This window comes from Caloenas nicobarica, chromosome 1 (assembly GCF_036013445.1).
Source record: "Caloenas nicobarica isolate bCalNic1 chromosome 1, bCalNic1.hap1, whole genome shotgun sequence".
Lineage (NCBI taxonomy): Eukaryota > Metazoa > Chordata > Aves > Columbiformes > Columbidae > Caloenas > Caloenas nicobarica.
The window spans coordinates 3958149-3970437 of record NC_088245.1 but is presented as its reverse complement, the minus strand read 5'-3'; the positions used below and the strand labels follow the sequence as shown (position 1 = coordinate 3970437).

Below are 12289 nucleotides of genomic sequence, written 5' to 3'. Positions count from 1 at the left end.
TGCGCCAAGTATCCAGGCCATTGATTACTTGATGTATTTTAAAAGAATTTTAAATGCTATTTTGCATCTGTCAGTTTAATAGAAATTTCCTCTACAAGTAAAGAGTGATTGCCACCAATAAGACCAGATTTAGCATTATTCATCATTACCTAGGAAGATTTAGAAGATGCACAAATCGGAAACCGAAATAGAGCGGTGGCAGGCTATATAACTGCTTAAACAAATATGTTCATAGTGTTTCTACCTGAAAAAACACAGCTGGAAGGCAAGAGTGGGCTGTAAATCTCAAAATTTTACAATGAGCAACCAAGGAGAATCAGCGCTGCTTAAGGGATATAGCTATGAATTATAAATGAAAAACATGATTAAAATCAAATCATTCAAATTAAGACTTTCTTCTTCCTTACTTTAAATCATGATTAAAATTCATAATTTAAGCCATATAAATTTAAATAAAGCACCCTGCCATAAGATGAGGTTTTGAAGTCTTTGCGAGGATTTAATGAGAAAAAAAGGATGTTCTCCCATTGAATGCAGTTAACGGGGGTTTATCATGGGTAGAAACTATCCGAGGCCTTCAGAATTGCATACACTGAGTCTTGAGGGGTTTTTCTTTAGCTGTCTGGGAAAATCTTAAGGAAGCAAAATAATTTTCTATGTTAGGGTATTATAATAAGCTCCAAACTTTTCTGCAATATGACCGTTCAGGACTGGAAAATTTATCACTTGTGCCAAAGAGGTCAGCATCTCTCACTGCTTTTTTGATGTGTGAATTACCCCAGGGCTTGGGCAAGTGTGGAGGTGATGATCTCGAGAGCCACCAAGGTGGACTGAGATTAACTCCCGCATGCTTCAAAAATGGGCTCAAACGTGTGGTTTTCACTTGCAGGCTTCATAGCTGACACAATGCCGTGTCCCGTTTCACTCATGTTTTGCTCTGGTTGACTCTTGGCTGGATCAGGCTTTGCCGGGAGCCTCGCGGCAATTGCTGGTTCATCACATTTTCGGCATACGCATCCCTGCCACCCAGCTTTTCATCGTGACATTTGATTTTGGTATGTTTATGGCATTGCTTTGATTTGGGATAAACTCATGTGCCCTTTGGAAGAAGCGGTGGAGTGCACAAAAACTTCACAGTATCGTGTCAAACAAGATCAGGGCACTAATCCACCTTAAAACTAAACCAATATTAGAAAAAAAAAAAGGAAAATAAAAATAAAACAAGAGGTGGTCGTTTCATGCATTTGCTGTATATTGTCCAGTTTTCCAAGAGACGCCCACGGGAATGAGTTTTTATTTTTTTAATTTCTTATTTTTATTTGTTTAGGCTCCAAAACCAAATCAGGTCACCAGCAGCTAGAGAGTGGGGAAGATGGCTGAAAAAATGCTTGAATAAAAATGCTGGTTTTGGGGTTGTGCAAGCACAATCAGGTTTGAGGGTTCTCCTTATTAGCTGACCTAGGACCTAGTGGAAATCTTGCTTCTCTTACCTGTGCTTTAAATATTTCTTCTGTTGCTTAATACATTAGAAATGTCCAAAAAGGATGACTTTAATTGCTTATTTAGTATATATATATTTCTATATCTAAAAATATATTTTTATATATGCTCTATATATATCCAGGACCTTGGTTACTTGATGTTATTCCAGTATAACCACTGCTAACTGGGTCCATGCTGGGGAGCACAGTGCATCGCTTTAAATACTCTGCTTTTTCTCATAGTCAAGTCATACAGTATCTTGATAAGCAGCGTATAAAAGTCACTCTGAGAGCTATCCATTTCCCGCAGGTTGCAGCAGTATCATTTAAACTTTTCCATTTTTTTTTTCCCCATTTGTGTACGTGGTGGAATGTCTTATCTCACCCTCCTGCCTTCAGACTCCAGGGAGGACAAAAAAAAAGAAAAAGTAGACTTTGCCCTTAGGTTTCTAAGAAGGACTTTCTCAAACACAGCTTCTCCAAACCCTTCTGCAGGGTCTTTCAAGTCCCCCTTGCTACAGTTAGAAATCTGGCATTTTCTCTTTGCCTGTATCTAGCAGAAGACACTTCGAATAAATGTCTGACAAGGTTGTCTCCTCATTTCTCTACAATAGTTTTAATACATCTTTAAGTACTACAGCTTAATAACTCTAAGCCAATTTCTACCTCCTCCTCCAGTTAAATTTACTAAAATCAATTAAGGCTGAGAGAGAAAATTTCAGCCTCTGCCATTATTCTTCCACTGCAAAATGACTTTCCTCCTCCCGTTCACCAGTCTCGTGAGCCATGTGGACCAAGACCAAAGCCCCCTGCACACAGAGCTTGTAAGACAGAGAAAAAGCCACAGGATTAATCCAAATTTTATTAAGCATGCTAAGAATATGAGCAAGATCTCAAAGTAACATCTGAAATGCTGCTAAATCAGAAATAAAAAATTACCTTTTCCATTTCGGAAGAGTTTTCAATGCAGATCCAGTCTGCCTATTTCTAAGGCACCTGTCCTGCAACTGGCTCCAAACACAGACCTGGTTTTTAAACCCAAAGACCGTGTTCTTCTTATCCACCTTTCCATTTTGCAGCCTTTAAGGTGTACTCCTGACCCACCACCAAGGAGTTCTTCCAAATCCTGAAACCCACATGTTTTGGATGTTTTTTTATAGCAAATACAGATACTGTTATGCAACATAAGGGTTTTCAGGGGCAGATCCTGGATGTTCTTGGTGTAATATCAGACCTTGTTGGAGAGCGTTTACGAAGACAAGCATCTGTAAGGGCCAAATCATCCCAAGACACATCTGAGTTGTCTTTGGAAGATACCTTTCCCTGGAGATGCCTTCATCAGTCAGATTCACGGACAATAACATGAGGAAGAAATATTTTACACTGAGGGTGGTGAGAGCCTGGCCCAGGTTGGCCAGAGAGGTGGTGGATGAACCATCCCTGGAGACATCCCAGGCCAGGCTGGACAGGGTTCTGAGCAACCTGATCTGGGTGCAGATGTCCCTGCTCATGGCAGGCGTGGCACTGGACGAGCTTGGAAGGTCCCTTCCAACTCAAACCATTCTATGATTCTGTGAACTCAACTTCAACCTTAAACACCTTGGTTAAGTATCTGAACCTACATGCCATTATCTTGAGTCCTTTAGTAGAAGGAAAAAGCAACTTGCCAACAGCTACAGAAGACCTGGCAACACCAGGACTCCCAATTTTCCATTCCTCCACAGGCAGCTCATCCCAGTTTGCCCAAACCGGGGCCTTTTCCCCTTTTGCTGCCCCCCCAGCTCCAGCACTACACCGACGCGTGGGAATTTGAACCTTACACACAAGTTGAGCCATGCTGAAAGCCCAATCTCAACCTGGCATTTTGCCTTCCCACAGCTGGTTTACTGCGGATGCAGATCTACAAGCAGGTGCTTCAGCAGCACTGAATTCCCGTTGCCCAAAACAAAGGCTTATTCCACTTCTTTTATGCCTCCTGCTCTACGCTGGGTGTTGAGGTATTACATTGAGTTAATTTTAATACGTCATTTGCATTCTCCCTGTCTTCTTGCAATACTTCATCACCAAAGTGTCATCGGTGTCTGCCAAGTGCCCCTGGCCTGCGGCCAATTAAGCCGTGAGACCTGTGTTATTTATGGGACAGAAAAGGTGCCTGCAACATGCAGAGCAGCGTGCGCTGCAGAGATGCAAATACTTGCAAAGCAGACACATTTCATGATGAGAAAAACTTTAGCGAGAAGACCTGGGACCCAATAAGCAAATGATCAATGGAGGATATTGATGTCTTTGGGGTTTGGAGCAATTTGACTACATGTCTTGAAACACAGAGCCGTTTGATTTGGTTTTTTGTCTCTTTAGGGTTGATGGGACATCCTGACATTTGCTGGTTCCTAGTGACTTTGAGCAATATTTGATACCAAAGGCTAACTCTGAGACACTATGGTTCAAGTCAAGTGAATATGTCCATGTAACCCCCAAGAACATCACCCTAAATTGGTGTCTGGAGCATATTTGTTATGAGGAGACACTGAGAGAGCTGGGGCTGTTCAGCTGGAGAAGAGAATCTGAGACGGGACCTTATCAATGCTGATAAATATCTGAAGGGTGGGTGTCAAGGGGATGGACCAGACTCTGTTCAGTGGTGCCCAACGACAGGATGAGGGGTAATGGGCACAGACTGAAGCACAGGAGGTTCCATCTGAATATGAGGAGAAACTTCTTTCCTTTGAGGTGCCAGAGCCTGGACCAGGCTGCCCAGAGAGGCTGTGGAGTCTCCTTCTCTGGAGACATTCAAACCCGCCTGGACACATTCCTGTGTGATCTGCTCTGGTGACCCCGCTTTAGCAGGTGGGTTGGACTGGATGATCTCCAGAGGTCTCTTCCAACCCCAACCATTCTGTGATTCTGTGATTCTGTAAAATAACCCACCCCAGAGCTTTGCACTCCCAGAAGGCAGTAACAATAATATTGGCATTTTCCAAGACTCCTCCAGGCACTCACTATTTCTAGCACTATTTGCAATTCAAAGCCAGCAGCTAACCTGAAGCAGGCTAAGTCATCCTCGAAGGAACCTATCTGTCTCCCTTGCCTGTGGAAGGAGATGAGGACACCAATACCCATCAGCTGGAATTTTAGCTAGAAGAAAAATACCCCTCCATGGGCATGGATCCGGGTGATCACATTGTAAAGGGGTAGAAATGAGCAATGCAAAATCAGCAACTTGTCCTGAATCACAGAACAGGGTTGAGCTCCAAATTTACTGGGTGTCATAAAAGTCCTCTAAATGTGACTATTGACTTCTCCCCTCGCAGCATCGTGAGATTGCTTCTGGCCATGGAAAGCTGCCTGTTTGTCGGGTCTTCGTTGATGCCATTTGTACTGCAGCAGCCATGGAGATGCCAACTGAGGGTATCTCCCCACCCCTGAACACTCACCACATGCTCTTTCCACCGAACGGCACATAGTTTAAGCAGACACATGCAAAACAGAGAGAAACTGTGGCACAGCCAGTCCTTTAAGCAACATTTCAGCTTTCCAGTTCATTGCTTATTATATATGATTTTTGCACAATAAAATGGAAGATCATCTTTTCCTCCCCAGCTCTGCCTACCTACTTGGACAGGGCTGTTTAGCTCAAAAGAAACATTTTTTTGGATATAGGCTAGTCCTGGTGTTTAGGCACCTTGAAGCTGGTGCTGTGATCCAGGCTGGTGCTGTGATCCTGCCTCCACTCAGTTTTAAGCAGATTTACATATTCCTCAGGGACCTCCAGAGCAAAACAACATGAGGCTTCAGCCCAGCACTACAACAGACAGATATTAGAGACATTAAAAGCTGACGAAGTTCAGACGAGCTGCCTTAATCCCTCCCAAATAACAAAGAAGCAACAGGAGAAAGCGCATCACCCTGGGGTGTGGGACACCATCACAAAAAGCAATTTGGGGGAAAAGACAGCGTTTTTTTTTTTGGTTAAGCCCCAGTGGCACATGGAAAAGGTTTTGGAGGAGATGGGTGATGCATCCCCAAACCCCACCATGCAGTGGGACCTGCAAGGCCCCCATGCAGATCCAGGCTTAAGCCTGGTTGTCTCATACGCTGCAAGAGAAAGACTCAGTGGTTTGGCTGGGCAATCCTAAGACCAAAGGCACTGCTCTCTGCAACGTGGACTATTCGTCAGAGCCCTGGGGCTTTCAGAGAACTGAGCTCAGGTAGGTGGAGAGCAACAAATGCCAGATGACTGTGTGCATCGTTTAGATTAAAAAAAAAAAAAAAAAAAAGCAGGTTTTGGTCAGGAGCTCTCTGTGAAGGGAAGGGCAGGCATTGCAAGAATTCAGAAACAACATCCTTAGGTGGAGATTGGCCAGTTGTGGAAGAAGCTGTGCATGTAAACAGGCTTTTGACAAGGAAGTTGGCAGAAGCATGTGAAAATGCTGCAGACAGTTTGCAAGATTTCACATGCCTACACACAGGGAATGGACCAAACCGGGCCACCCGGATTCCTGCGAAGTTCAAACCCTCCCGTGATGTTTGGCTCTTGGCAGAGCTGAAGGTGACTGGCTGTGACATAAGCGTGCTGTCTGGCTGGGAGAGGGAGGAATTTCTATGCACCCACGGGTGGGTTGTTTGCTATATGCTTGGTCCTGCTATAGCTGGGACCACCTGGAGATGTAGCTACTGAGGGCACATGGGCTTTGGGCTTGAGCCCCCATAGCACAGAGCAGCTCAGCTGGATGTTTCGGCACGATCTCTCCCCCCAGAGCATCACTCTGTAAGGATGAAGCCCCACTCACCCCATCCTCCCTGGCCCCACAGAGCATCAAGGGGCTCTGGCTGCTGTGGTGGGTCCTTGGGGACAGGGCAAAGGGGCCACCCAGTCCAGCATCATGGAGACAGGAGCAAAATTCAGGGCAGGTGTGAGCAGGTGGGATGGATGTGGTCCTGCACCTGAACCCCAACAGCTCATCTCTGCTCTTGTATAGTAATATAACACCCAGAATAACACAGGGGCTACTGCACAGTCTGAGGGATGCTCGCTGGCTGTAATTAACCTTCATCAGTCCCCATGGTCTGAGCCCCAAAATAACCCTGAGCTTATGTTGTCAGGCTTAAGTCTTTTAGAAAGTGCAGATGGGGAAAGAAAATGCATGATTTATAGGTCAAATAATAACCAAAGTGCAACCCCAGCCTCTCTGCAAATGCTGAGAGCAGATTTTTCCAGCCAGTCTCACATCACCACCAACATGAATGATCACCAGCCTCCTCGTCATAAGCCTTTACAGCAGCTCTCTGGAATTAGAACAGTGTATTGCATGGTTCCAGCTCCTTTCATCCAAGGATCTTTCAAGTGTTGTACAAACAATTCTTTAATTAAGCCTCCTAAACAGATCCATGGGGTATCATTACTATATCTGCTTTGCCACTGGGGAGTCAAAGGCATTGCACTGCTGAAATGGCTCGCAAAAAAGCTGTAAAAACCTTATCGAAGTTCCTCCAACAGCAAATATATAAAACACACTGCGCTCCAATGTTGATTTTAAAACTCTTTGGTTAACAATTTTTTCCTCCTGCTGTAGGCATGGCCCAAATTGCCTGATCCTGCCTGTGTCAAGGTTAGTATTCAATAGATCAAATGGATTTTTAAAAAGACACATCTTTGACAGGCTGTCTTGGACAAACACGAGCTCCCTGTATCCGGGAGCCAGCACAGCTTTGGGAATGAAAAGGAGTGTTTTGGCAACAAGGATTTAAAACCCATCAATCTGCGGTTTGCTTTCAGCTGGGCAAAGGGTTGATCTCCCATAAAACCCTTTCCTGCCTTTTTTGCCCCTAGGGCAGGTTTGAGCTGTGGCTCTTTTTAAACCTATGAGGATAAGAAGTATCTTTTTTCTCTTCCTGATTCAATTTTGTTATCATACCCGCTGTGGGACAGAAGATCTAATATGGGGAAAGAATAAATAAAATAAAATGTCCTGTGAACACACCATAATGGGTAACTCTGAGCCTCTTGCAGGCTGTTTGAATTTCGAGATGTTATTTGCCCGATGTCACATTCACTGCATTTCTTGTACAGACCGGCTGTGCCTTGTCTGGGGCTGATTTTATTCTGATTTATAGCAGGGGATATAAGGGGGAATCTACAGAATCAGGGGGTTGGGATGATACGAACCTGGAAGCCAGTATTTCCAGCAGAAGAGGCGTACCCAAAATAGCTGCTTTTAAAAACTTCAGCGACCTTGGACTTGATTCTGCTCTGTCTCACGCACAACGCTGTCACCATCTTCCCCACGACACCCAAAAATATGCTCCGAAATCCCAAATTCACATCCAATTTAAACAGAGAAAATCATGCAGGTTCCATCTTGATTACTGTTTTTAAGATACCAAAAATCTTACAGTTTTGCTTAAAAACTCAGCTTCTTCCCATTTTTAGGGAGGGGGGGAAAGATGAATTTTAGGCTTGGACTAATGCAGATGACTGCAGCAGATACCAGCCTTAGAGTCAAGCACTGCTGGGACCCCAAACCCAAACACCCATCAAGGAGGGATGTCTGGTTTGGCCCCTAAGGAAGAAAATCCTGGTGCCAATACCCAGGGAGCAACATAAAAGCACCTCTAAGAAGCTTATTTCAAAACTTAGGCACAGTAACGAACGGCAGAAAACACTGTTTTGAAGGATTTAATCAAATAATTTCCCAGAAAAACATAATAAGATCACTTGAGAGTGCTATAGAAACAGGTCCCCCCACCATCCTACCGCTAAATGCCTGTTTTGTACCAATCCCAACTTATTTATCACTCTGTTTTGGAAAACAGAACAAAACCTTTTGAGACAGCAAAGTCAGCTAAACTCAGCTAAATTCTGGCCGGCACAAGCAAAATTGCATTAACGGTTCTTGCTTTATGCCAATATTAATGAGGCTGAGACTTCTTGAGTTTTAATGGAAAGAGAAATCTCCGGTTTTAAAGCCCACATAGGTGTCTGGGGTAGGTGGAGGCTTCACACCTGCTCGCCCACCAAGTTCCAACACGGTGAGTCCCAAGAGGAGCAGAAAAACCCCAGCAGGCTGAGATTTCAGCCAGACCTCCATGAATTCACCCCATAGTTAAACCCCCGGGGCCCTGCCTCCACTTGTATTTTACCTCCAGAGAGCATCCCCCAGCTTTTGTTACCTTGAATAAAAGCATATTCAGCTCAGCAGAGGCTCTGCTGGGGGACACGACCCAGAGCAAGATTTCACCTATTTTATTTTATTTTATTTTATTTTATCTTATTTTATTTCCCTTCTTCCTCCTCTTCCCTACACAGGGAAGAAATACCCCACTCTCCCTGCCTTTATTCGCTTTAAAAATAATCAGTGCATTTCCTCTCCCCATTACTTTTCAGTGTGGTTTATGGCCGTCCCTCCGACAAAACACCCCTCTGAAGAACCAGACCTCCCTCTGTATCACCCAGAGCCATCTCCACAGCATCCTTAATCCCAGCATTATTGCAGGACCCAAGACGATTTCCACTCCCACTCCCAAACCTCCCCAGCGGGATGCAGCCCCCTCCATCCCACGTAGATCCACAGCTGCTCCCCAGCAAAGGGTCTCCAGAAGTTTATCCTTTTTTTCCAACTCCATCATCAACTTCCATTAGGAAATTGTTGTTTCTCACGAGATGTTTCCCCCTCCTTTCCCACATCGTCTCCACAAACCAGGGACGAGGGCTCATGTTCAATACGTGCAGCACCTTGCGTGCTGGACCATCTCAAGGCCAAATTTCCCCCCTCACTTTGCTCGATGGGACCCCAAAAGCGGGGTGTGAGGCTCAGCGCTTTGCACATCGGTCTCACAAGAGCCCAAACCCTCGACCAGCGGCTTTGTGAAGCTGGAAGAGTGAAGAAGCGGCGCGTTCAGCTCATACCGTTGGATAAAGAAACAAGCACTGCGGCTCTTGCGCCCCAAGTTGAGCCGCCGCTGACGGTTTGATGTGCTTAGTTTCTAAATAAGAGGGTTAATAGGCTTGGATTTAAAAAGCTGGAGGAGGGCACTAAGCATCCTCCAGTTTATTTTCCGCCTTTCTGCCCCATTTGCTCCAAAGTAAAGGCAAAAAGCGAGGGGGAGGCGAAAAGGCGAGGGATGCTGGAACGGAGAGGGGAAAAAAAAACAAGGAGCCGGGGGGAAAAAGCAAGTGGGGGATGGAAAGCAGGGCAGATGAGGAGGGAGATGAGCTGAGGGGGGGACCCGGGGAGGTGGCACTTACCGAGCAGCAGCAGCAGCAGCAGCAGCGGTGCCCGCATGGTCCCTGGCGCTGCCGTCCCCGGCGCGGCTCCCGGCGCTCTCCCCGGCGGGGCGGGCGGGCGGGCGCTGCCCTCCCCCGGCCCCGGCCCCGGTCCGACCCCCCCCCGCGCTTCTCCGGCCGCCGGGGGAGGTGCCTGGCGGCCCCGGCCCGCCCCCGCCTCCGCCCCCCGGCTCGGAGGGGAGAGACCCGCGGGGGGAACCTGGGGATGGAGGGTGGCTGCAAGGTGGTTGGGGAGCGGGGGGAATTGAGTGGGAGGATTTGGGGGTTTTGTTGGGATGGGGGTTTGGGGTTCGCATCGGCATTCAGGGAGATTTGGGGTTTTGCCAGGGTGAGAAGTTAGGAGAGAGATCCTACGTGGGGGGGATTTGGGGGTTTCATTGGAGCTGAGGAGGTGAGGAAGATTTGAGGGTTTTGTTGGGATGGGGCTTGGAGGGGTGGGCTGAGGTTTCCATCTGCATGGGGGAAACTTGGGGTTTTCATCAGCATGGGAGGTTTGGGGGGGATTTGGGGTTCAAATCTGCATGGGGATGGGATTTGGGGGATTCATTGGAATTGGGAAGATGGGGAGGATTTGGGGGTTTTCTTGGGATGAGGGTTTGGGGTTCACATCTGCATTGGGGGGGGATTTGAATTTTTTGCCAGGGTGAGAAGTTAGGGGGGGGATTTGGTGTCCTCACCTACATGGGCGGGATTTGGGGGTTTCATTGGAATTGGGAAGGTGGGGAAGATTTGAGGGTTTTGTTGGGATGGGGACTTGAGGGGGATTTGGGACATCTGCCTGCATGAGTGGGATCTGGGGTTTTTGCCAGGGAGGGAGGGTTGGGGGGAATTTGGGGTTCCCAGCAATATGGGGGATTTGGGGTTTCATTGGAATTGGGGAGGTGGGGAGGATTTGGGGTTATTTTTGGGATGGGGGCTTGGGAGGGGTTGGGGTTCGCATCTGCATTGTGGGGGGATTTGAGGTTTTCGCCAAGGTGAGAGGTTAGGGGGAATTTGGGATTTGAACCTACATGGGGGGGGATTAGGGGATTTCATTTGAGTTAGGGAGGTGGGGAGGATTTGAGGATTTTGTTGGGATAGGAGCTTGGGGGGGATTTGGGACACCTGCCTGCATGGAAGGATTTGGGGGTTTTACGAGGGTTGGGAGAGATCTGGGGTTCCCAGAAACATGGGAGGATTTGGGATTTCATTGGAATTGGGGAGGTGGGGAGGATTTGAGGGTTTTGTTGGGATGGGGGTTTGGGGTTCACATCTGCATTGGGAGGGGATTTGAGGTTTTCGCCAGGGTGAGAGGTTAGGGGGAAATCGGGATTTGAACCTATATGTGGGGGATTTGGGAGTTTCATTGGAATTAGGGAGGTGGGGAGGATTTGAGGGTTTTGTTGAGATGGAAGATTGGGGGCTGTGTTGGAGTTTCCATCCGCATAGGTGGGATTTGAGGTTTTCGCCAGGTTGAGAGGTTTGGTGGGGATTTGTGTCTCCAGCAACATGGGTGGGATTTGGGGTTCCCAGCAACATGGGATGATTTGAGGTTTCATTGGAGTTGGGGAGGTGGGGAGGATTTAAGGGTTTTGTTGGGATGGGGTCTTGGCAGGGTTTGGGGTTTGCATCTGCATTGGGGGGGATTTGGGGTTTTTGCCAGGTTGAGAAGTTAAGGGGGGGATTTGGGGTCCTCACCTACATGGGGGAGATTTGGGGGTTTCATTGGAGTTCAGGAGGTGGGGAAGATTTGAGGGTTTTGTTGGGATGGGGGCTTGGGGGGGTTGGTATTTCCATCTACATGGGGGAAATTTGGGCTTTTCATCAGCATGGGAGGTTTGGGGGGGATTTGGGGTTCAAACCTACATGAGGATGGGATTTGGGGGAGTTCATTGGAATTGGGGAGGTGGAGAGGTGGGGAGGATTAGAGGGTTTTGTTGGGGTGGGGGTTTGGGGTTCACATCTGCATTGGGGGGGATTTGAGGTTTTCACCAGGGTGAGAAGTTAGGGGGAAATTGGGGTTTGAACCTACATGGAGGGGATTAGGGGGTTTCACTGGAATTAGAGAGGTGGGGAGGATTTGAGGGTTTTGTTGAGGTGGGGGATTGGGGGGGGGCGGATTTGGAACACCTGCCTGCATGGGGGGATTTTGGGTTTCTGCCAGGGTGGGAGGGTTGGGGAGGATTGGGGGTTCCCACGTATGTAAGGAGGGAGTTGGGTGTTTCATTGGCGTTGAGACATTGGGGAAGATTTGAGGGGTTTGGGGAGAGGTTGGGGCTCTCACCTGCTTGGGGAGATCTGGGTGATTTGTTAGGTTTGGGCAGGGATTTGGGGTTTTCATTGGGGGTGGCTGGGCTTCCCACCTGCATGTAGGGGGATCTGGGGTGTTTATGAGGGTGGAACAATTGGGAGTTTTCATCTGGATGGGGTTTTGTAGATTGATTTTGGATTCCCATCCACATGAGTAAGAATTTAGGATTTTCATCTGGATCGGGACTTGGGGATCAGTTTGGGATTCCCACCTGCATGGGGAAAATTTGAGATT

The 12289-nt window shown here is 47.3% G+C and overlaps 1 protein-coding gene across 2 annotated transcripts in view; it reads right to left on the bottom strand.

Annotated features, from left to right (window-relative positions):
- The window catches only part of PODXL (podocalyxin like), a 51004-nt gene extending 41199 nt beyond the window's left edge, over positions 1-9805 (bottom strand). For both annotated transcript variants that reach the window (XM_065654617.1, XM_065654625.1), the window contains exon 1: positions 9727-9805. In XM_065654617.1, coding sequence (XP_065510689.1) covers positions 9727-9763 — 37 coding nt within the window. In that variant the 5' untranslated portion in view covers positions 9764-9805. The remainder of the gene's footprint in view (positions 1-9726) is intronic.
- Positions 9806-12289: the final 2484 nt, after the last annotated feature.